The sequence below is a fragment of the Ammospiza caudacuta genome, chromosome 20 (assembly GCF_027887145.1).
Source record: "Ammospiza caudacuta isolate bAmmCau1 chromosome 20, bAmmCau1.pri, whole genome shotgun sequence".
In the NCBI taxonomy this organism is placed as follows: domain Eukaryota; kingdom Metazoa; phylum Chordata; class Aves; order Passeriformes; family Passerellidae; genus Ammospiza; species Ammospiza caudacuta.
Window position 1 is genome coordinate 11,745,577 of NC_080612.1, and position 25,578 is coordinate 11,771,154.

Genomic DNA, 25,578 nt, shown 5'->3' on the forward strand with positions numbered 1-25,578 from the left:
GGATTTAAAACAAGGAAATGGAAGCTGAGATGCCCAAATCACCACCTGGCTTCAGAAAATAGCCCAAATCATCGAACAGGCACAGAGAATTAAATAAAAGCCACCATGAAGCTGCACCTAAGCAGCAACCCTGTTGCTCTGTGCTCATGGGGAGTTTGGAGTGCTCACACACAAGCACCAGACTGGTCTGTGCTGGGTCTTTTGGGGGTCCCTGTGCTGAGGGCATCGAGCCCAGAGGTTCCTTCACCCCCAACACTTCACTCCTTACACCCCTGGTGCTCCCCAGTGGCTGACCTGAACCCCAGCCCTGCAGGAGGGGCACTGGATCTCCACGGAGAGAAGTGCAAAGGCTGGAACATGAATTCCTGTGCAGGCTGAGTGGGGAGAGGAGCTGGGGGGCTGATCCCCCTTTTCAAGCTGAGTTCCTGGGGCTGATCTCCCCTTTTCAAGCCCAGTTCCCAGGGGCTGATCCCCCCTTTTCACACAGAGTTCCCAGGGGCTGATCCCCCCTTCTCAAGCTCTGTTCCCAGGGGCTTATCCCCCCTTTTCACACAGAGTTCCCAATAGCTTTGATCAGCCCGAGAAGCTGCACCAGGCTCACAGCTGTCATTTCAGATGGGTTCTCACTTGCATTATTCTTTCCATTAGGCTGTGTTATCCTCTTTGGAGAATCTTTAGGCTTCATTTCAAAAGTATCAGAGACTCAAAACCATGAAGCAGAAGGGCCTGGTAGGTTTTTTTTGAAGGCTGGCAGGCGTGGGTCCAATTTACCGGGCAAAAATGTCGTCTTTAATGGTGAACACACACAAGGGAAAGCTCCATTCCAAAACAATCCCTTTATGTTTAAACCCTTCATCTTCCAGGCTCTCTGTCTCACACTCCCCCTCCCTTTCTATAAGGAAACACAAATGAGAAAGAAAAAAAACCTGCTACTACTCCAAGGTTGAGATGAAGAACTCAGTGCTGAATAATTTGAGAACAACATACACCCAGAGAAATCAAATGTTCCCTAGAACTGATCAAAGATCGGGGTTCTACCACATCACTCACAACTCATTACCACGGTTTAGTAGCAATTAACTCCTTGGGATTTGATTGCAGACTCTATGAAGCTTTCTCAAAGTTTGCAGAGTCTATGAGGCTCCTCCATCCCAGCACAGCTGAGGAACAGCACCCAGCAGAGCAGGGCAGAGCTCCAGGGAAACAGGACGGTGCTTTCCTAAGGGTCTGATCAATTCTATTAACACTTCCAGTATGTCCAAACCAGCTCTGACTCCTGCATTGAAACAGACCCTGAAGTGCTTCCCTTTGTCTTTTTCCACTGGGTTACATCAACCTTGTTAAAATCTCTCCCAGCAAATCAGGGAATTTCATCCAGAACGCACATCCATGTGCATCATGGACCCTCATCCCAGAGCCTCTGCACCATCCAGGGCACAGCCTGGACCAGGTCTGATACCCTCCATGTCTGTTTGCAGATGGATCTTATGCTGAGCAAATATTCCCATTCTGGAACTTCAACAAAACAATAAATCCCAAATATAGTTCATTCAGAATTTGGCACTTCCACTTTATGTACAGTAAATGACCCATTTTTCAGCTGTTGGGACTCTCAGGCCGTGATCCTTTTAGGAGGAGAATGGTGCATTTCTGCCCAGTAATTACTTCATGCATCAGTGAGACAAAGCTTTGTTTGTCCCTAAATTATCATTCTGTGGCATTTCAAGTGCAATAACCCTTTTGCAGTTATTTCACTATACTGAAAACTGGGAAACTTCTCAAAGGCAAACAGTTTGTTTTAAAAAAAGCCACTTATTCATAAAACCACAAACCAAGAAGCAAAAGCTGGTAGCTGGTTTAGGTTAACAACATCCAATACCCAACCTAACCCTGCCCTCTGGCAGTTTGAAGCCATTCCTCCCTGTCCTGTCCCTCCAGGCCTTGTCAATAGTCTGTCTCCATCTTTCCTGTAGGCTGCCCTGAAGCCTTCTCTACCCCAGGATGAATAATTCCAATCCTCCCAGCCTTTCCCTGTAGGAGAGGTGCTCCATCCCTTTCATATCCTGGTGGCTTCCTTTGGACTCACTACCACTGATTTTAAAGGCCAAAGCCAAACACTGATCACAGATTTTTAATCAACAAGTTAAGCGCAAAGGCAAGGCAAGGAAGGCTGCAGGGGCAGGAGCTCACTGGCCCCACGTAAGCAGTTCTGAATTTCTGCATTTCAGTCACCTGCTGCTGGATGAAAAAGGGCAGGGTAGATGGAAGCACATTAAGGCACCTATCTGGAGTTCAGCAACGTGGCACTGATTTGCTTCAAGCCTCATTTCCGCTGCTCTGATGGTAAAGAAAATGAGCTGTTTGGTTAAGCTGCTTGTCTCAATTTTTATGAATGACCCAAACTATCTGGGTAAGTATTATTTAAAGACAGGTCCTTGATGATGAACAAAGGCATAAAAAGAACTCGTGTCTGGAGGCTGAAGCTGAAAAAAATTCAACACAAAGAGGCAACTTCATAAAAGAGAAGGCAGTAAATCACAGGACAAGGTTACCAGAGGGTGGGGAACTCTTCACCACTCACATGCAGCTCACCCAGCACAGCCATCACTGGCAGACAGGGACACTCCCAGTGCCCCACTGCAGAGCTGCCACTGGCATTCCATAATCCATGTTATGAGAGAGGTCACAGGAGAGGTTGGGATGCTGAGCCCAGAGATCCTCAAGGCATTGCTGCAGCAGCTACCAGCACTGCTCCTGGGCAAGGCAGGACCTGGACGCTCCTCAGTGGCCAGCTGGAAACCTACTGCTAAAACATTCACATTTTAATGTTTCTGTGCTGTAAGGAGACACATCTTGTCCAGTTCTTTGTAACCCCAGCCCCAGTTTTGAACACCTTTAGTTAACAATTGTCTCTGCAGAGGCACAAGGCAGGGGAGCCATGGTGCTCGGACACAGAATTCCCTAGGGCAGGATGGGCACTACCAGAGCACACTCCTCCCTCTGCAGGGTTATCCATGTTTTCCTCAACACACCAGTGTTAGTGTTACGCCTCTTTACTCCTGTGAGTAATTGCTCTCATTAACCCTCCTGGTCACTGCAGCTGTGGCCTGTTCTCAGCTGAATCCATCGCCCCAAAACACACAGAGCTCTACAGACACCACCAGCTTTGGTTCTTTTCCTTTTCTCTCCTCTCTGCACCTTCAGGATCACTCATTGTCAGGGCAATGAACCTCAAGTTTTAAAGCCTCTGACACCAGGCACACATCAGTGAGCAGCCCAGAACAGGACAATCAGTGTTCAACATTCAAGATGCTCTTATTTCTCAGTTATTCAAGTTATAAGTGGAGAAAAGTCTAATGAAGGACCTGGACAGTTTTGGGCCTCAGCCAGACATGATATACAGCCAAACCTCCAGAGCAGCCTCACTCACAGTGAGAGGATGGGGCAGGAAAAGGGGACAGGCTCCACTGTCACCAGCCATGCTCTGCTGCCACTGACAGTGCTGGGAGCCAGACCATCAGCACAGACCAACAGCTTCTCTCTGGAAAATCTCACCCCAAATCTCACAATAAGGTTACTTTCAGGGGTAGGGGGAAACAGAAGATGAAAAAAGCCTTTTACACAATTCTCTGCAACATCAAAATCCACAGCTTTCCTCAGAAAAACCCTGCCTTAAAGGCAAAGGTGCTTCAGCTCTGCTCAGAATCAGAGAACAGCTCTAGAGACCATTTCTTCCTGCAAGAAAACACAATAATCTAAGCAGAACTTGAAGGAGAACCTTCTGTCTGGAGATTTATGGGCTCTGCTGTATTAATTTCTCAGTATGCTGTCTGCAGCTCCAGCTGCTCCTCCCTCCAGGGATGCGCCTGCAATGGGAACGGCCCCTCCTCAGCACAACACCCAAAAGCTTAATTTTAAACCAGGTCCAGTCTAAAGGCTTTGTTTTCAGGCTGGAGGCTGAAATGGAGAGGTGGGAAGAGGTAACTCAGGTGGTTCCAACAGACTCCAAATGCACTCTGTAAAGCAGTGATGCCATGCAGATGCAGTGATGTGTTCAAACGAGGCATGCAGGGCAGGGGACAGCAGAGCAGGCTTAAGCAGTTAAGAAAGGATTAGACAAAGGAGTGAGAAAAATCTCCAGCTCTGTTCCACGTCTCTTGCTGGTACAAGGCTTAACTAACTGAACAATTTAAAATAGGTTTTACATTTCCTCCTCCCATTTTGCAGCTGCCACCAGGTCCTCCTCTTCTGAGCGTTACGTTTGATCATTCCAATACCACGAGCAGACAAACTTTGCTCCCATCAGTAAATGTTCTACAAGCCTCACACTTGTGTGACAGTGCTTGAAGAGTGCTTTACAGAGCTGACCCCTATTAATACACACGTCCTCGCTCCCTGTGGGTACAGAAGCCATGGGCAGGCTGCACTTTAAAATCCCTTTACCCACCAGAGCAGGAGGCTGGGCGCCCCAGCACAGGGCAGTGTGTCCTGGGGACATGAAGCACCCCATGCCCCAGGCTGGTGTTTTACAGCACTGCAGTGGGACAGGGGGAATGGCTGGCTTTTGGGATGCTGCAGCCACACCCTTTTCCATCCCCACTGCACTCCCCTTTGAGGTGATTAACCAAGGGGAACCTGTGCAGCAGAACTTGCATCGGGGTGTCCTAAACCCAGACACAGGAACCTCCTGCCCTCTCCTCCTCCTCCTCTCACAACACCATGACAAAGAAGCCTTGAGCACAACATAACAATTCCCCTTATCTTTGGCACCAGTTCCTTCTCCTCACCTGGAAAATTCCTATTTTCTAGTTCTTCCCTCCTAGGGGAGCACCACACATAACTGTACACAGGATACCTCCCTGCCCACACTGATGGCTGAACACTGTGGGACTGGCATCGGGAAAAAAAGTCAATTAAACTCAACAGAAAGTTGGTTTAAATGCTCTCACAGTAACAAACCCCATCAGTTTGAGACTTTGAACCATCCTGTGCTGCATTTCCACTGCCCCAGGCACTGCAGGAGCGTGACCCAAGGCTGAGCCCATGGCCTTTGCAGCACCAGTATTAATAAGCAAATATATTTCCCTCGGCTCTGCAAAGTTTGTGAAAATATTTGTTTTCCTCACCTCTCACCATATACAAAGGTTTTAATAAGCTTTAACAAACATACAAGCAAACAAACCCTTAATTAAAATAAATAATTTAAATTTCTAACCTGAAGGCTTCTATGAAACTTTGACAATCCCCAAGCACTCAGGTGATGATGGGAGAAAATATAACTGGGATAAAGGACAGTGCAGAACATCCCACCACAGTGTGAAGGACCAGGGGGATGCTGCAATTTCCTCTCTCCCCAGTTAGGAGTACATTTTGTCTTTTCTTTGGGTATAATTTTTGCTGTAAACACACCTTGCATGTAACTGTTCCTCTGCAGGTTCTTCAAACAGTGGGTCACACGTTTTGAGTGATGATTTTATTCTTTTATTCAACTGTCATTGGTACTGGTTATTTGGGGTGTCCAAACCGAAATATTAAAATTGCAAGCTAAGAGAGCAGCAACACAGCAGATCCTTTGTAAACAATTTATTATTATTTTCTACCTCAGTTACTTACAGGAAAAAAAGTCATAAAAAAGAAAAAAAAAAAGGAAAAAAAAAAGAAAAAAAAAGAAAAGCACAGATGGACTATTTACAAAAAATGAGAAAATTCACAATAGCCGAAATGTTTGCAAATCATGCACACTAAGACAAGTTCACAAAAGCAAAGCAATTCATAGCAAAAAACCCCAAACAAAATAATAAGAAGCCATACAGATTAAAAAAAGCTATTGCCTGCAGAAAAGTCAAAAGAAAACTACCCAAGTATTACATCAAGCATCTTTAATGAAATGAACAGCACAGCCATGGATTGTAGAGCCTTTGACACTGACATTTTAAACAAGTGGATTAACAAACATTAAAATGCATTACAGTTCTACTGTAAGCATGCACCATACTTCTCACAAACTTATCCAATGGGTAGCAACACTTCAGGAAGAGCAGAATTTAAAGAGAATGGTGTTTTCTACCCAAAAGTCCAGAATCTGGTCACGTTAAACAAAGCCAATGGATGGAGGCGTGCAGCTCTCCTGCCACGTGCGCGGGGATGAAGAGGCGCAGGGCGACGCAGCTGAAGCAGGGAAAGCTTGGCCACAATTTAGGAAATTTGCCCATGATTTGCAAGCAAAGTTTGGAAGGAGAAGCAGCTGCAGGGAGCGTGCAGGACCATCCCTGGTCAGACTTAGATCAAAGAATCAGAGAAACCCAGACTGGTTTGGGTTGGAAGGGACCTCAAAGCTCACCCAGTGCCAGCCCTGCCATGGCAGGGACAGCTCCCACTGCCCCAGGCTGCTCCAGGCCCTGCTCTGGGGCAGGAATTGCTGTGGGGGCAGCAACAGCCCTGAGCCCCTCTCACCCTGGCCCTGCTGGGGTGTGGCAGCTCCCAAGGAGCCCCAGGCCAATGGGGCAGGTGTGGGGCTGTGACACACAGAGGGGTGGCACAGCTGGGCACCACAGCCCTGCCAGGGACAGGGGACACCCCTCGGGGTGGGGTTTGTGCCACTGCTGGATGTCACCACGTTAAAGAGCACCAGCCACTCTCTCTGTGAGACCAAATCAACCCAATCATCCTCCTTGCTGTGTCAATAAAATGATTTCTACGAAGTTTGTGAGAAGTCATGCCTTCGGAACGCCCTTGACCCCGTCCTTGTGAGTTACATTCCAAGTGGGCATTAAAAACTCATAACAAAGCAGAGGAAAAAAAAAAATTTAAAAAAAAAAAAAAAAAGCAAACTCAAAGCAGTGAGGATATGGAGCCTTTAAAAAAATAAAAATAAAATAAAAAGTCCAGTCAATCAAACCAGCCAGTAAGAGCAGCAATTTTTCAGTGGACATTGATATTAAACATGGACCACCCAGGCTTTCTCTGTCTCTCTCTCATTAGCACTGTAGTAAACCCCGATTAATTTGTTATGCATCTTTAAGAACTAGTTGATAAAAATTATGTCTTGTGAAATCGGCAAATAGTCTGCAAAGTGAAATAAGAACAGAAATTAATAGATTAAACTGAAAAGATAAGTCCCAGAAATAAAAAAAAAAAAAGAAGATACACAGAAAGGGAATGATTGCAATTAAAATAAAAAATAAAAGAGGCAATGTACTGCACGAGGAAGGGCTGGGAGGAATAATGGGATAGGAGGAGATAGAGAGTTGCCAAAGGGGTGTGTGCCTTGTCCCTGGGGCCAGGGGCTGTCCCATGCCATGGGAGAGGACAAGGGGCAGCCCCTGAGGGACAGGGACAAGGCAATGGGAATGCAAACAGGTGGGTCATGGCAGAACTCCTGGGAGCAGCCCAGAGTGTGGCTGAACATTTTTCTGTGTATTTGTACCGAGGCTGCACCACCAGGGCAGGAGGCAGGGGAAGCTCTCGCACCCAGGATGCTCCTGCAGAAAAGCCAAGACCTCCCCCCAAAACACAACACTGAGGTTTAAACCTGACACCTCCCTCCTGCCCTGCTCCTGAGAGGCTCCCTGGTGCCAAGCTGTGCCCTGTGGCACTGGGCTCTCTGCCCCAAACACTGCAGCAGTGGGGACAGCCCATCCTGCTGCTGCACCATTCCCCACCCCACACCTCCAGCCAGGACACTCTAATGGGCTGTGATTGTGGAGACCTGAGCCCAAACCACCTGAGAAACTCCCAACAACTCTGGATAGCTTCTCCCTGCTGCTAAGGGGGAACTGATGTGAGTGGGAGGGGAGCAGAGGAGCTCAGCAAGGTGAGACAGGGCCCTGAGCATCTCCTGCTCTCCTGCACTGACCCACAGCTTTCTGTGGGGACAACACACCTGGATTTATCTTCCATATTCAATCTCTGCAGGAGACTGAAAATAACCAGCAGTAACTGAACTTCTGCTTTGGTAAAAACAGGCCCTGAATAAAAATACATCTAAGGAGGGGTCGAGCCAAAGGGTGCCTTTGCTGTCAGTGAGCAAACACGGTCGCTTTAGATATGTTTGTAATTAAACTCATCTAACCTCTGCAGATTTCTGACATTAAACCTATCAAAGGAGTCTCTCCTTCAGTGCCTTTGTATGAATCAGCTGGTCCATGGAACTGTGAGCAGTTAGAGCCTGACACAACACACAAACACCTGCTGAAGCCTCCTCCAAACAGCTCCTGCCAGACCAGACTGTCCTGCTGGTTCCAGAGGAACCAGAGGTGCTGTCACCTGCACCTGGGGACAGCTGCCATGTCCCCACCAGCCCTGTGCCACCCCAGCAGCTCTGCTGAATGCCTGACACCCCAGCTGTTTCAGTCCCGCTGGGAAGATGTACCACAGGTGGGAAGAGGTGGCTCAGCTTCCAGAAGAGCCCTGGCATTTGTGAATTGGAGTAAACAAACCCTCACAGGGCTGTTCCCCTCGGTGTTAGCAGTCCTGCAAGAAACAGCCGCACCATAACCCCATCCCAAGGACCCTGCTCACCCTACAGATGACAACAATCTGCATTTTTCCACAGCAGGGTCCCATCCTGATGACCTAGGGCTGCACACACGCTTGCCCCAGCGTGCTGCAGGTGCAGCCAAGCACTGTCCACATCCTCAGCCACCCTAGGGACCCTTCCTGCGAGCTGCTGCGTTCCCTCCCTGCTCAGCCACAAACACCAAAGCTGTTTCACTCGTCCCAGCTGCCTGGGAGAGCCCTGCGGTGGAAGGAACCCCGAGCCCTGTGCGGAGCCATCCCACTGCAGGATGTGCTGGAAGGGCACATCTGGATCCTGGATGGCTTTGTGGGATGCCCCATCCCTGAAGTGCTCAAGGCCAGGCTGGACAGGGCTCCCAGCAGCCTGACCCGGTGGAAGCTGCCCCTGCTCACGGCAGGGTTGGGCCTTTGGGGGTCCCTTCCAGCCCAAACCATCCTGCCTGTGCTTCCATCGCCTGAATTCCCCCAAGCCGAGGGCAGGGGGATCTGACCCGAGCCCAGGGCCAGCCCCACACACACTGGGAGGGAGAGACCCCCGGCCCCAGCAGGGTGGGCTGTGCCCTCAGCAGTGCACGTTCACTTACCCCAGCCAGCACTGTGCAGGTCCCTGTGTGCACGTGCGTGTCTGTGTGCAGCTCTAGGAAGGAAAAACCCAGCAAAGGGAGGGGGACATCTCTCTCCAGTGATCTCTCTTGCTTTTATGCTTTTAACTTAAGAAGTTTGTTTTCAAATAACCAGTACCAATTTATACATCAGGAAAAAAAAAAAAATGTGTTGAAAATATGTCGCTATAAAAGTCTATTTTAAAATAGTAAAAAAAAAAAAATAAAAAATTGCTGTTGTGTGAGATGCTCCCTGCAGACTTGCCTGTCTCAGCTTGCAGCTACAGACTTAAAAAAAAGAAAAGGAAAAAACCCAAAAAAAACCAAAAAAAAGAAGGAAAGAGGGGAAATAAAGCATATCTGCAAATGAAATGTACATACCTGGGAACTGATAACTGTAACTTGGGGCAAATCCAGGATATCCTCGGCCATATGTTGCAACAAAATTCGGGTAACCTTGATCACAGACATGTAAAAAAAAAAACAAAAAAAAAAGAGAGAAAAGTTTGAGGATTAATGAAGGGTTTTTTTTGAAGGTTTTTTTTTTGTTTGTTTGTTTTTTAGCACAATGCACAATGACAGGGAGGATGGGTGAGACCCAATTTTACGGAGAGTATTAAAAAATCCGATTTATTCTGCTCATGCCAAACTGCAGAGAGGTTCCATCATTATCCTGAATAGAAACATCTCGAGCTGGCCCAGCTCCGAGCAGGAGCCCTGTCACTCTGGTAATTAACATGCACTTTGGTGTCTGCAGCCCAAGGACTGTGCATACTTGTTAGCTGCAAGAGTAAATGCCAAATGCTAAGGCTAAACACATAACACGGGTTTGCTCTGACATTTGGAGAGCTTACAATGAATGTACTTTGCTTCAGAGCTATTGACAGTTGGAGATTAAGGTAGTAGTAATTCTTTATCCCGGGAGTGTGAAGGACAACAGTTAACACATCAAAGACTTGGAGGCAGCAGAAACGAGCCGGGGAGTCAAAGAGCTTTTAATTTTTCAGGAAAGTAAAAGGAAGCTGCCCGAGGTGCCTCTGAAGGCCCCTTCTGAGGCACAGCACCGACCTCGGACAGCTCTGGGAGGTTTATTAGGGGAAAAGCTCACTGGAGAGCATTTCGTGAATAAAACAGCGAAGGCACAAGGTGGTAACTCTGCTGGCTTCACTCTCCTGCCTGTGGAGGAAAGTGCTGGATGTCCCACAGAGCCCTGGCCATGAGCGGGCTGGCAGCAGCCCTGGTCACACACGGTGCCCTGGGGTCACACACCGGGCCCTGGGGTCACACACGGTGCCCTGGTCACACACGGTGCCCTGGGGTCACACACTGGGCCCTGGTCACACACTGGGCCCTGGGGTCACACACGGTGCCCTGGGGTCACACACTGGGCCCTGGGGTCACACACCGTGCCCTGGTCACACACCGGGCCCTGGGGTCACACACCGGGCCCTGGGGTCACACACCGGGCCCTGGGGTCACACACTGGGCCCTGGGGTCACACACGGTGCCCTGGGGTCACACACCGTGCCCTGGGGTCACACACTGTGTCCTGGGGTCACACACTGTGTCCTGGGGTCACACACGGTGCCCTGGGGTCACACATGGTGCCCTGGGGTCACACACTGGGCCCTGGTCACACACTGGGCCCTGGGGTCACACACTGGGCCCTGGGGTCACACACGGCGCCCTGGTCACACACTATGTCCTGGGGTCACACACTGGGCCCTGGGGTCACACACTGGGCCCTGGGGTCACACACGGCGCCCTGGTCACACACTGTGTCCTGGGGTCACACACCGTGCCCTGGTCACACACTGTGCCCTGGTCACACACTGTGTCCTGGGGTCACACACTGGGCCCTGGTCACACACTGTGCCCTGGGGTCACACACTGTGTCCTGGGGTCACACACTGTGTCCTGGGGTCACACACTGGGCCCTGGGGTCACACACTGGGCCCTGGTCACACACGGTGCCCTGGGGTCACACACTGGGCCACCCCATTTTAACTTCCCCAAGCCATTCCCTCTGGTCCCACAGGGGCCACTTGCTCTGACCTGGATGTTCAATGTCCCAAGGTGTCCTGTGCACTCAGGGGGTTTCGTAAAATTCTAACCTCACACTGATCCTCAACATTTCCTCACTCAGTTTTCCTAAAAGCAGGCACCACCCCGCACAATTCCAGGGCACAGAACGAGCCTCAGCATCAGCCCAGGCCTCTCCAACTTTTCCATCAGGACAAGTTCTGTCCTGCTGTCTGAAGCCAGTGGGAATGTCGGCAGCAGCTGGGCTGGAGCCCAGAGCAGGCTCAGCAGCTCTTGTGGGGGCTCCTGCCCTGCCTGGATCCATCCTGTAACACACCCATCCATCACTCAGCTGCTCTCCTGCTGCAGCAAGCCCCTCCATTTCCGATCAGATTCACACATATGTGCAGCACGCTATAAATCATAATCTAGAAGTGGGAGATAAAAATGCCTGGGTGAATTCTGATGTGGGATTAGGCAGTGCCAGGGAAGGCAGCCCCGCGACGCCCAGGGTATGCACACACTGCTGAGCCCTCCTTGCACAGCCCAACAGCTGGATTCCCTCTGAAATTAATCACCTCTGTCATTAAGTCAGATCTTTCAGAGTTAAGCTTTACAAACCTTTTTTCCTTTCTTTTTTTAAGCAACACTATTGATAAATGGATTGTTTGCTAAGTAAGTAGTGCCATTAACACCCCTGAAAAATCGCTCTGCAGCGTCCACTGCAGCCCCTCTCTCCTTGCCAAGAGCAGGAACTCAGTTTGCTCTGTCTCAGACAGTTGTGAAGCACATCTGCCAGCTCACAACTGCCAGGGCACGGTGCTGGGCAGCACCTGAGCTCTGCAGGTGTGGCACCTGTGTCCCCAGCCGGACCAGCACGGTGGGGCATGGCACTGCCCCGGTGCTTTGGATGCCCCCTCTGCTGCTGCCTGCCCTGGCACGGCCCTGGCTCTGACCCCAGGGCAGCCCTGCTGTCCCTGGCCAGCCCTGGCAGTGCCCGACAGCCCCAGCAGCAGCCAAGCTGCCCGGGGGCTCGGCTGGCACCGCCAGCACTCAGCGCTCTCAAAGTCAGGCAGATGAAATCATAAATTTATAATACAACATTACTTCAATTTTCCTCTTCATTTACTGCTGCAGTGCCCAGCTCTGCTCTAACGACTCGAAGCCTGATCCTCGTGGGGACATTGCCTGGCTGAATATCAATGGTGTTTAACACCATGCCTACATGGATGCTTCATCAGGCCAAAGGATGGCCCTGCTGACCTGCCCAACACTCCCATTAGGTGCCATCTTCATCCTGCACTGAGAAGCTGATTTGCCTTGGTAGTCCTGAGGAGTGACCAATTCCTGGTAAGTAAACCAAAAATCCAAGTTTTGACTGCATTGCCTCCTTCCAAGCAAGACTGTCCTGTGCACAGAAGCAGAACTCAAACCAGCAGCCAAACCACTTTCACACCACTGCTTCTACCCAGCTCCTGTCCAGGCTCTGGAAATGTCTTTTCATTTTAAAATTTGCTAATGGGGTGGACAAAAGCTCATGGTCAATATGTGGGAATGCTGAGCACACAGGAGCCAGGGGACCCGTGCAAAATTAGTTCAAATGCTCCAGAAAATGCAAGGAAGCTGTTGTCTCCAAATGTTGCTCTGAGTTGCAGCTGCTACTCCACTGAACAGTGTCTGGTGGAAAAGGAATGACTTTCTTTGAAGGGCACAAGCTTCCCTAATGCATGAGCTCAGCCCGCCTAGACTGAGCGTGAGCAGGAACACAGAGCCCTGCCAGGACCTTCCCAAATCTGTTCCCACCTCACATCCCTCCAGCACTATGGGCTGTGAGCCTGGGGGCTGAGTGCTTCCAGCCCTGGAGGGGTGTGCAAGCTAAAGGGAGCCCAGTTCTAACATTAAACACCAACATGATGCCCAGCACCAGGAGAAATGAGTGCTGCCAGCCCCAGCTCGAGGCAGGCAGCACAGGGTCACCTCCAGAGCTGTGTGCCACCACTGCGGTGACTGCAGTGTCCCAGACACAGAGAGCAGCTCCAGATGAGAGGGGACACAAAAACCATCTCCCCTTAATGCTGCTCCTCTGCTGCTCTCTTCTCTACAAGTTTCCAGGCACAGACCTGAACTGAGCACAGAAAGCTTTGGGGCAGTGCTGTGACACCCACACACCCTTGGGTGACGGAGCACACCAGGGCCAGGGGCCAGCGTGAGGCTCCAGGCACAGAGAGAGTCCTTGGTCACCAAACTGCTCCCACTCAGCCACACAGAGCCTGTCTGTGAGCATCCAAGGGGCTGGGGAGCAGCTCTGACTGCTGGCTGGGCTCACAGCGAGAGCAGTGGGGCTGACTCTGCTGCTCAGGGAGAGGAGTGGGGCTGACTGCTCCACTCCTTGTGCAGAGAGGCTGATTAAAGCCCTGCCCTCCCTGAGAGCAGCAGTCCCAGCCCCGGCCAGCCCAGCAGAAGGCTCAGCCTGCCCCCGCTCTCCCAGTCAAAAAATCCTTTCAGAACACTTTAATTTTGCTCCAATCAACCAAATCATCACAGAAGCGGCTGCCTGCGCACCTTTAGACCCTGGCTGCTGCAGGCTCCTTGGGGAGGCTGTGATTAATGAAAAAGACCAACTTCCTTAATAGCTTTGGAGGGAGCCGCTCCCCGCTCCTTCCTTGGGGTTGTCTCGTGCCTTCGTTCCTCTGATTCCCTCCTCTGCCCAGGAACAGCAGCTGCAGAAGGTGACCTTGAGCAAGGATTTCTGCAAACAGGTACAAAATCCCTTCCAGAGCAGCCCCAGTCGCTCTGGCTCAGTCCAGCTGGGCAAGGAACAGAATGGGGCAGACCTGACCTGGCCTCGTGAGTCCCCACAGAACAATCAGCAGCAGCAGTGATGGAACTCTGTGTCTGATCATTTGATGGGTTAATTATGCCCCTCTTCCTGCAGGGATGGGCTCTGCAGCCTTTGAAACAGGGGCTTTCTGAGGGCCATCCAGCAGCTCTGCTCTCCCGTGCTGCAGTCTCCTTGTCTAGCACTTAATTATTTAACACGGTGCCACGGTAGCAAGCGGCAACTTGGAAGATGAAAAAGCAGCTCGAGTGGATAATGAAGCATCTGGCCTTCACCATGGATCAATCAGCAATGCTCAGCCAGTCCCCCCAATCTGAAACGCAGGGAGAGCAGTGTGGGACTGGCTGGAGGTGCCCTGGCCAGGGTGACCCCACTGCAGCAGCACCAACAGGTGCCCCAGCTCTCCCTCTGGGCAGTTCCACTCACTGATGGCTGCTTCCCTTAATGCTCACAGCTCGAGATAATCCTTTTCCAGAGAGAAACCCCAGTGGGAATGGATTCACGCTGCACCCCTGGGCTGAATTTTCCCTTCAGGACACTGGGGTGGATCCAGCTCCATCCCCTCTGTGCCCAGTGCAAGGAAAAGGGCTGAGGGCACACGGTGGAGGATGATGCCATCCCTCCACACCCCACCTCGGGCAGCCCAGGTGGGAGAGGAACAGCACAATTCAAGTACAGTGGCTCAGGGAATAGGAACACACAGGTAACGAAATCACAGGCTGACTAGAGCAAGATAAATATTTAAAGCATAAAATGTGATTTCCAAACACTGTGGGGCAGGGTGGCGGTGGAGCGTGGGGACAGCAAAACAGATGATGAGCTGCAATAACCTGATTACACATCCAGAAATGGATCACCCCAGCCACACCAACAGAAGCACTATTAATTCTGAGATAAAGCAAACATGGCAGCAAGTTCTTCCTATCAAATCAAGCAGTGCCTGGTGTCAGACACCTCAGTGTAGCAGCCTGATCCTTGCAGGAACTGGGTCCTCAGGCCTGACACCCACCCCAGGGGCTCTGGGGGTCCTGCAGCATCTCAGCCAGACCCTGAATCTGCTCAGCAGAGCTCAGGAGACCCAGACCCCAAGGCTGGGCTTTGTGCTTGGCTTCTGGGATCATCTAAACCCAGGACAGGGAAGTCAAAGCATCCTGAAGGAGGACTGGCCTGGGAAAGGCTCACTGCTGCCTGGAGACACCTCCAGACTGCCCTCCCATTCCCATGTGCTTCATGGGCACAGGAGGTGGCAACTGAGGGGAACTCCAGGGATACAAAGGGAGCAGAAAGTTTAAAATGTACGGTGTTTTACAAAAAAAAAACATTGGCAATGGATTAGCAGCATTTTGGCCGAGAACAGAGTAACTGGGGTTGTCACATTATTTAGAAAGAATTATCTAGGCAGAAACAAATGAGAACCAATTATAACTAAATAGACCTCCTGCACAAATAGGAATTTGCCATTAAGTATCATTTATCCCATTTAATTAGTATTTTCTGGACACAATACTCAGGACTAAAATACCATTCCATCTCCTTGAAACTTGTAATTATTGTTGCGACCTGTCCTGTTCCGCATCCCCCCACTTCCTCCATCCATGCCATTTAAGAACCAGCAAGATTTTCAATTATCTGTGCTGAACTGTCAAAGCTACCTTTAAAAGAAGGGGAATAATGTGTGACTCAATTCCTCTGAAAAAGGGGAGAGATCATTTTTAGTCAGAATGAACACACTGCATCTTTCATCATTCTATTTTTGTGAGTAAGAGTAAAGTAGGCTATTTAAAACATCCATTTAAATGCAAATTTTTTATATTCCAGGCTGGGGGGGGGGGGGGGGGTTGAGAGTTAATCATTTAGCACAGACAGGATTATTTTCTTCACTCCACCCCTGCTAAAGTTGCAGGCTGGCACCCACACAGGTGTGGGGATCTGCACTTACCCAACATTCCCATCCCTAGCATGAACGCGTCCATGGTGTACGGCAATCCACGTGCCCTTCCTCTCGTCCCTGGTGGAAACATCACTTCTTTAGGTTGTGCTTTCTTACATTCTACCTATTGAGCAGAAACACGTACAAATGAGATGCAAATGAATTCCATGTAAATGTCAAATGCAGAACTGATCCACTTAAGGGGGGGAGGTTTATTTTTAGCACCTGCCTCCCCGCTCAAAGGTGAACTTCCAGCACAGCGGAACCACGGCTGGAAGAGCAAACGTGTGTGTCTCCTTAACCACCCACTGCAGCCCCCAAAGATGACACAAGTGCTGATTTAAGGAGTTCTGTGCTCCTGAAAGGGAGCCAGCACTAGTGGGAGAAGGATGAATGGAGGGAGGGCTCCAGCGCGGCTCCACTGCAATCGATAACGCGCGACGACTCCCAGCGATCATTACAAAAAGCTCCTTTTAAAATAGGAATAAAGAATCGATATTTCTACCCAGCAGAAAATTTCTGCAAACCCTATTAATAAAGGATCTGCGTTCTTTCACTTTCAGTTACTCCTGCTGCCTTGGGAAGCTGCTCAAGCTGCCCATGCACTATCCCAGCAGCAAACTGGGACAATGCGGGCACAGGAGTGGAGCACCACAGCATGGATATATCCTGGGGACCTGGATGGTGCCTCTTCATCAACAGCAAAAGCAGATTCTTCCCCCTGTCCTTGCAGGAAAGGGGATAGAGATGGCCAGGACGTTCCAAAGCCACAGCTACCTGTAGGGCAAAGCCCTGGAGGGATGTCCCACATGTGGCAGGACAGGCAATGGGGCTTCTCCAAGAGGAAATGTACATGGATTTATGAGTCAGGATTCAGCTCCATACAGAATTGCCCCTGAGAGTGCCTGATAAGGGTCTTTGTACACACATCTGGACCTCACTCAAACTTTCAATTCAGAGTTTCTGGGAACCTTAATAATTTCCAGATTTTTTCCACCTCCTCATAGGAGGATGTGCTACACTTTCAGCAGCCCAACAAAGAAAGGCTTAATTCTAAGGCTAAAAAAATAAAAAAAGAAAAGAAAAAAAAGGCAGGAAAACTAAAATTCACTATTTTTGTTTAGTCTAGTTTGGAGAATTAACCTTGCACTGGGGTACTCCTGGGTCAGGCAGAGCAGTCTCAGCCATGGGAAGCCAGGAGGGCTGAGCTGGGGAGTGAAAAGCCTCTTATACCCAGCACAACAAAACAGGCTGTCAGCCCTCAGCCCAGGATGTCTCACAAACCCCTGGCTAACAGCTTTCCAGGGAAAGCAGAACGTGAATATCCACAATGCACAAACCCCCATTGAGCCACCCAAAGACAAGGAGACTTTGTTGTGCCAGCCACGTGCGAGGGGCTGCAATCACCTTGGGGACAACGTGTCACTCACACCAGGCCAGCCACACCAGGCAGCAGCACAGGGCTTTCAGCTAAATTCAAAAAATGCACTGAGTTGTGGGTCTGTTATCTACCACATTACTGACCAGTGCCTGGGGCTTGGAATTAAAGGGTCTGGGACAGGCCCTGGCACAGGGTGCCCAGAGAAGCTGTGGCTGCCCCTGGATCCCTGGAAGTGCCCAAGGCCCACAAAACCTGCAAAATCCCACCCTGAGAGGGAAGAAGAGCCACAGGTGCTGGGAGTGCCACAGCCTGCTCTAGAATAGCCAACATTTCAGTCAGCTGCTCGAGAGCCTGACATGAGAGCTTGACTCCAGCTCATCACCTCTCTCCTCAGCACCATACCCAGGGTGTGCATGACTCCACACAGTGGGATCTAAGTAATTACTCCACCACATTTCTCTTCCAGCTACTTTTACTCTTCCTTAGAGAAACAGGTGTCTCTTTGCAAAGCACCTGCTCCTGTCAAGGGAACAACAGCCTGAGGACAGCTCGTTTGGGTTTATTGTCCCCCTGCAATGTTTGGAGCATCTCTGGCCTCCCACATAAATTCCAACTTCCATTTATTAAATACCTCGCTGGCATTTTCTTTTCACTGTCCCACTGCTCGTTTAATATTACATTTGACATTCTAAGCTTTATGGATGGCAACAGGAGCAGAATGGATGAGCTAAAAATAGCCTGCCAGGGAGGCTGGAGCTGGAAATAGGCTGGGGAGCAGCGGCCCTGCTGCCCTCTGCCTGCCCTGCCTTGGGGACACGGCCAGGACAGCAGCAGCAGGAGGAGGGAGCTGGGGGAACAACAGCCCCAGCCCATGGAGCCAGCTGGGCACGGGGACAGGGATGGCACAGGGACACGGGCAGGGACATGGGCAGGGAGGGGACAGGGACATGGGAAGGATGGGGACAGAGATGGGGACAGGGACATGGGCAGGGAGGGGACAGGGACACGGACAGGGACACGGGCAGGGACACGGGCAGGGACATGGGAAGGATGGGGACAGAGATGGGGACAGGGACACGGGCAGGGATGGGGACGAGGATGAGGACAGGGTGTCCCAGTCCCAGCTCACCAAACCCCACGGCCTCGGGCTGGGCCTGTGAGAGCTGCTCTCCTCCGTGGCTCAGGGACACAGGGGGACACAATCCCAGTGTGACAGGACCCCAGCACTGCCCCAGGGCAGCTGTGTGGCAGCCCCAGCTCCTGTCACACACACACACAGCTCCCTGGCCCTGCATCCAGCTGCAGCCACAGCTCAGGGCCATGACTCAGTCCCAAGACAGGATCGTGTCTCGTCCCCTGCCCGTGGGCTGCTTTCACAGTCAGGGCTGACGGAGGGACACGAAGGGAACACTCAGAGATGGCAGCACCTGGAGGGGGCACTGAGCGGGCACGGGAGTGGGAAGGGGACATTTTAATTACCCAACAACAAACACCAACACTCCAAACTGCCTCTCTTGCTCTTCCTGACGTTCCTGGAGTGTTTTCAGCCTGTCCCATGCTCCCTGCTCCCTTCCTGGGCAGCCTGGGAAGGAATCCTCCCCAGAGCTCTGTGCTGTTCCTCCCTCCCAGGAGATGCCCAGGGCCAGGTGAGGCTTTCGCAGCCCACGGGTGCAGATACAGGGATGAAGCACCAAACACTGACCCTGCCTGGGGCTCACAGCACCTGCTGCTCCCCCTGCACCTCCCCAGGCCCGTTCTGCTCCACAGAAAAGCCTCTCCTGGGGAGTAACCAACCCTATGGAGTGTGCCCTCCTGCTTGGACAGGAAAATCCTGGAGGGGAGCTCTTCCCTCCCACTTTACAATCCCTAAATTCACATTTAGGGATTGTTTCTAACTTGTCACTGGCTCTGTTGGGTGAGGGAGGCTGGGGTTTGTTCTGCTCCTTTGTTTTAAGGCAGATTAGCAGCATTTAGGATCCATACAAAGGGAATGAGGCTCCCCCAGCCCAAAGACAGGCAGGAGAGCCCAGTGCAGGAGGGGCAATGGGACAGGCACATCCACAGCATCCATGGGAAGTGGAGCCAGAGACTCCCCACAGGAGCAGGGGCACTGCCCCAGCCCTGCCCACACCCACCCCACACTTGGCCAAGGGGACCCTCACTTTTATTTCAGATGCATATTGCAGGGAGCAACAATATGAGGAATATTATTTCAGTGCCCTGGGAAAAATTAGCAAGTCAAATATTGAATCAGGCCTCCAGCATATGCCAAGGAGATTGCTTTGATCTTATCCACACTAAAAGCTCTATTATTAAATTTAAAGTCTGTGAACACATATCAGACCGATATACAATGCATATCTGAATACACATTTGAGAAGCAAAGGATGTTTTGACAAAGGGAAAAAGAATATTTTAGCCGAAAATATCAAAGTTACCGCGGCAATTGAAATACAAATGCCCCTTTTCATCTGGCTCAGGGCAACCCACAACCTGGGACCTGCCTGCCACTGAGGAGCAACTTCAGCTGGGCTGGAGCTCCACTCACACCCTGCCCAAGGGCTCTGACACCAAACGCTGCTCTGGGGAGCTGTGGGGACCAGCAGGGGCTGGGCAGTGCCCCAGCTCAGCACCCTGACCCCCAGCACCCATCCCCGGGCATGGCACACGTCAGGGAGGGCGGCTCAGAGCCCCCTGGCACCCCCACAGCATCAGCACCAACACTCACCATTTTATTATTGATTTCGTGGAAATGAATTTCACAGACTTTTTCCACCACGTCTTCGTTTTCGAAAGTTACGAAGCCAAATCCTGTTTGATAAAGATACAAAAAAGGGGAGGAGGTGAGGAAAACATTAGTTAAATTTAACAATTTTGTTTTAATAAAGCATTATTTAGCCACCGGGACTTTTGGAAAACTTCCATAACAGCACACGTGTGGCTACACCTGCTGCCTATGGAGCTGTTCCTGAGCTCATTGCAGCCTAATGGAGGGAAGAAGCATTGTCTCAGGGAAAATTAATACTGCTCTGTTCCAGCTCTTCCATAGGATTTAATGGAGAATTAAAACCTCCTCATGGATTTTTTGATCCATCCTGCAGAATTTAATGGATAGTTACACCCCAGTTACATGATGGCTCGGAAGCTACAATAAGGCTGTATTTTCCTTTACACCTTATAGGTTTTTAAGAGCAATCTCTACAAAACCCAATTATATTTCTATGGAACCATATTGATTTCATCTCTTGTTTAATTCCACGGGACTTCTCCATTAGAGCTGACTCATTACACGACCCAAAAACCATAAAAATCCGGGAAGACAGAGGATGATTCCTCATTTACCCCTGGCAAGGAGAAGAACCCCAGCGCCTCCCAAACACAGAGCAGCCCTGTGTGCTGTGTGTGCTCTGGCTGCCGGGTCAGCCCCGCTCCGGAGGTGGTTATTTGTCCCTTTCTTCCTGAATTACTTCCTCTAATACCTCGTCAGGACATCCTGAGGCCTCCAGGAACCCATTACACTTCGGGCTCTGATCTAATCGCTCCTCTGTGCTCAGTGCTGCTTCAAAGAGCCCAGGATTTGGGCTGGCGTGGGCTGTTTGATGGCTGCTGCCTGCCTGTGGCTGTGCACTGGAGGGGTCTGGCAGCCCCCCTGCTCCCGCCTTAACAAACACCTCAGGCTGATGAAAAACCCCAGTTCGTGTGCTGGAGAGGGCTCCACGAGTTAACACCGACACTAATTATGCCAACGAAACCTAAAGGCTTTAATGAGAGGATGAAGTGCATCCCAAACTGGGAGCTGCAGGACTGTGCCCTGGTGAAGCACAGCACAGGGACAGGGACAGTGCATGGGGAGCAAAGGACATTTCCAGGTGAGCCCTGGGGGCTCTTCTGGCACTGCACAGCACCTGCAGCCCTGGGGAATGCTCCCATTCCCCTCCAGACCCGAAGGATCCCCAGCAATGGTTCCAGCCTCCCTCCAAGGCATCCACAGCACACCGGGCTCACCACCCTGCTCTGCTCTGCACCTCGAGCTGCCAGCAGCTTGCATTTTTTACATACCTCACGTCTTTCATTTGCCTTCTAAATGACTCCATTTAAATGTACCTCGAACAGACGTGCGGTTAAACCCGGGATTTTTGGTTGGCTGCCCGAATGTGGCATCCCAGCAATCCCAGAGCCGGGAGCACAGCCTGGACCAGGGATGAGATGGCCGGGCTGGGGCCACAAGTCATTAATTGCTCCAGCACCAGCACCATCTTCATCATTAGCAGCTCATTAGCGAGTGCTGCAGCTGAGGATTCCTCTTTCAGCTTGTGTTAGGCGTCGGTGCCAGCAAGGAGGGCAGAGGGAATTTAGGAGATTAGCCCTAATATGTGAGCACCAAGGAAGCCGCTGCGCTCAGGACGTGTCTGGACTGAAACAAAACTCCCACCCTCATCCCACTACATATGGCTTAAGCACAGGTTTATCAGGAAATTATTTGTGTGATTAAATCAGATGGCCACCCGGCTTTCTCCATTTCCAGATTTTACAACAATAAAATAACAATCTGTAGGTGTTAGCAGGCATTTGTGGGTTTCTGAGAGGTCTGTGGCACTTGGTCAGACTGGCCTGGAGAGGAAAAGGAGAGGAAAAGCAGAGGTGACCTCTACAGTGCCCAACACCTCACACACAGCGGGAGCAAGCAGAGGATTTCCACCCGCAGGCACAGCACTGAAATTCCTCCCTGGAGCAACCTGGGACAGTGGAAGGTGTCCCTGCCATGGCAGGGGGTGGGATGAGCACCTTGAGGTTCCTTCCAACCCACCCATTCCGTGATTCTTTCCTTGTTCCACTTTGTGGGTATCAAATCCAACTTTTAATAACTGCACCCACACAAAGATCCCCCCGCACGCTCGGTCTTATTAGTTCCCATAATGAATACAAACTCATATTTAAATTACCAAAACTCTCAGAAACCTTCCTGGGCTAAATAGACAATTATTTCTTCTGAGAGGTACTAAGAGTCAACAAAAAGCTGGTTCTCAGAAAGTGCAAGGAAAAGATTAACCCAAAACAAAGGCGGCTGTTGAAAACGGTGACAGAAATAGGATTCTGGTTGTCAAGGAGCACACGTTTTAAAATGAAATTATACTGCATCCTTCTGAATGAAGCTATTATTGGAAGCTAACAAGCTCTATTTAAGAGATAAGCATTTAACAGAGTCAAACGGTTGGGTTTTTTATTCAAATGAATAAAACTGAATATTCATTTGAATAATCTTTTCTGTAAAAGAAAAGACAAAGAAGAGGGAGAAAAATAAAGTAAGAGGCAAACAGATGCCCCAAACGAGAGGCTCTGAGCCAAGCACCAGCACTAAAGGAAGCTGAGACATGTATCCATGACCTTCAGGTGAAAAACCCTCCTCTGGAATCTCCTGGGAACGAGGAGTTATTCCACTCCATTCATCTGCTGCCAAAGGAGTCAGGCCACTCCATTCATTGCTGTTCATGGGCACCAACAGGCACCCAAGTGATGCCAGCCCAGACACCAGACACCCAGTGGTGCAGGACACGTCCTCCAGCACACCCTGACAGCAGAAAAGAGAAGAATTCAGGAGGAATTTATTCATGGAAAGGGCTGGAAGGAACTGCCCAGGGAGGTTTGGAGTGCCCATCCCTGGAGGTGCCCAAGGAAGGGCTGCAGGTGGCACTGAGTGCTCTGGGGACAAGGTGGGCATCAGGCACAGGTGGGACTCAGTGATGCTGGAGGTCCTTTCCAGCCCCAGTGATTCTGGGATTCTGTGAAAGCCTCCTTTGATGCCAAGCCCTGTTCAGCCCCCAGAGCTGCCCTGTGGGACGGTGGCTCCACAGCCAGCTCAGCAGGTTCTGCCATGGTATTCCAGAAATAACACAAACACTGCTCAGAGAAAGGGACTGAAACCACAAACAGATTAAAACACTGTAAAGGAACAGTCAGAAGCCATAAATACTATTAAGAAGCCAGACTGAAGATACCAAATGTCGGGACTCCCATGCTCTGTATTTTGGGTTTTTTCACACTCTAATCAACCCCATTTCACACTTTTGTCATCACTTGAGAGTTTTTACGTCAAACTTGCTAAAATATAGCTGAGATGACGACACCAGGGCTGTGAAATGCATCTCCCTTCCCTGGCTGGCAGCACCATTCCCAGAGCCCAGGTCTGGCTCACAGCGTCACAGCTGTGGCTGCACACACCGAGCACTCCCTGCCTGCACAGTGACACCAGAGCAGCTCACCCAGCAAAGGTCTCACTGTCAAACCCTGCTGGCCTTCCCACGAGCAAAACAAGGTGATTGCACCCCAGGCCACAGAGGTTAAACCCAGGCTAATGCTGGGTTAACCCTGGGGGGCTCTGATGGGCACAGCAATGCCACAGGTACAGCACCTCCATCACCACCAGCACCCAAACCCAGCTCTCCAGGCAGACACAGCCCCAGGGGCTCTCCAGCCACCTGGAACATGCCCTGCTGGGTGAACACACTGTGACCAGAGCCTGGTTTAGGTCCCAGGCTGCCTGGAGGCCACTTGGTGATGTGGAGCAAGTCACTCAATCTCTGCTGTGCTGTCTGTGCCCGAGCTGTGCCCACACTGCTGTGAGCCTGCAGCTGAGACATCCTCCTCCTGCACCTACAGCAACCACAGAGCTCATGGAAATATCCAGGGAACCAGGGGATCACAGGGCTCTCTTGTCCTGCACAGCAATCCCAAAGAACAGGGCAGGAGACAGGAGCAGGGAGAGGACAAAGGAGGAGAGCTGCACACCCCTATCACACCAACTTCCACCTGCAGACACAGATCACTGAAATTCCTCCCTGGGAGGGTGCAAAGGGCCTGGAGCAACTTGGGGCAGTGGAAAGTGTCCCTGCAAGGGCCGGAGATGGGAGCAGGGAGAGGACAGAGGAGGAGGTTTGCACATCCCTCTCACACCAGCAGGGCTCCTGCTGCTCAGCAAGAATCACCCCAGAGTCACTCGTGGGTGCAGGGCCGGCCCCCCTGCCACACAGGGTGCCCCACAGGACCCCCAGCCACTGGGCACGGGTCCCTGGGCTCCCTCCAGCCCTGCCATGGGAGCTGCCCCAGGAGTGGCTGTGCTGACACCCAGCCTGATTTCATCAGCAAACAGCAGCTCAGGCTGTGCTCCCCTTTGTGCCAGGGCTCTGGGGCTGCCCTGCTCACCCACCTCTCAGCTACTGAAATGCACAACAGTCCAGTCCTGCTGTGGTATTATTTATGCACCTGCTTCCTTGTTTATACCCATAGTTTTGGCAGCTGGTCCTGTGAAAGGTAATAAAATGCCTTTCAAAACTAAAAAAAAAAATTAAAAATGAAGAAATGTGACCAGACAAGCCAGGCATAATAACATTAAAGCCCGTGTCAATTAATTTTTCCTCTTCTTGATAAACGAGCCCCATTCCATCCATTAATAATGAGGGAAGAAACAAGAAAAGTTGACACTAGTTTAATTTATTTTCTCAACTTGCCTGGTCATATTTCTCCCTGTTGCAAAGCTTTCTGGTGCTGCTGGGAATTGCAAGTGGCTCCTACACAGTTGATGCATAGATTGGTGTGAATCAATACCATTCTACTTTATTCACACATTCCTTGTAATCAGAGAGGAAAAAGTTCCTTAGTAAGCTCCCAGCCTGCCAGGCTGTGTTATAAAAAAAAAATTATTATTACTATTATTATTATTATTATTATTATTATTATTATTATTATTATTATTATTATTATTAATAATAATAATAATAATAAACTGGCAGGTGGGGGATGTGACACCAAGTCCTGTGATCACCAAATCTTGTCTTTGTAGATGAACAGAACACACAGATGAGCAGAGGGGATAGGACATTTTAATTACCCAGAAGACAGTGAACCATGGATGTTTTTAACTACTATCATTACCAGAGTCTGGGAATGGGGAGCTGGGGGTTCAATCCTGTGTCAGGGAGAAGCCACTCATTGCTCAGCCCCAGAACCCAACAGCCAGGACTTGAAAACTCAGCCCTGACTTTGCCACCTCCCTTTGTGGTGCCTTTGGAGAATTACTTAAATATTCCCTGTGCTCTGCATCCCCCTCACTTCCTTGCCTGCCTAGGACAGAAGCTGACAAAAGCTGTTATTTCCTACTATTCCAATTTCCTGTGCTGCAAACACACAGAAAGAAGGAAGGAAGGAAGGAGAGGTTCTGGTTTCCAAAGGAGCAATTCTGCACACCCAGAGAACACAGCCATCACCTGAGACACACACCTCAGATTTCAGC

General features: G+C 50.5%; 1 protein-coding gene across 7 annotated transcripts in view; it reads right to left on the reverse strand.

Annotated features, from left to right (window-relative positions):
• Positions 1-25,578, reverse strand: part of MSI2 (musashi RNA binding protein 2) — a 194,093-nt gene that overhangs the window by 25,864 nt on the left and 142,651 nt on the right. For all 7 annotated transcript variants that reach the window (XM_058817688.1, XM_058817687.1, XM_058817684.1 and 4 more), the window contains exons 8-10: positions 20,020-20,102; positions 15,920-16,034; positions 9,501-9,575 (exon numbers count right to left, since the gene is read on the reverse strand). In XM_058817688.1, the coding sequence (XP_058673671.1) occupies positions 9,501-9,575; positions 15,920-16,034; positions 20,020-20,102 (273 nt within the window). The remainder of the gene's footprint in view (positions 1-9,500; positions 9,576-15,919; positions 16,035-20,019; positions 20,103-25,578) is intronic.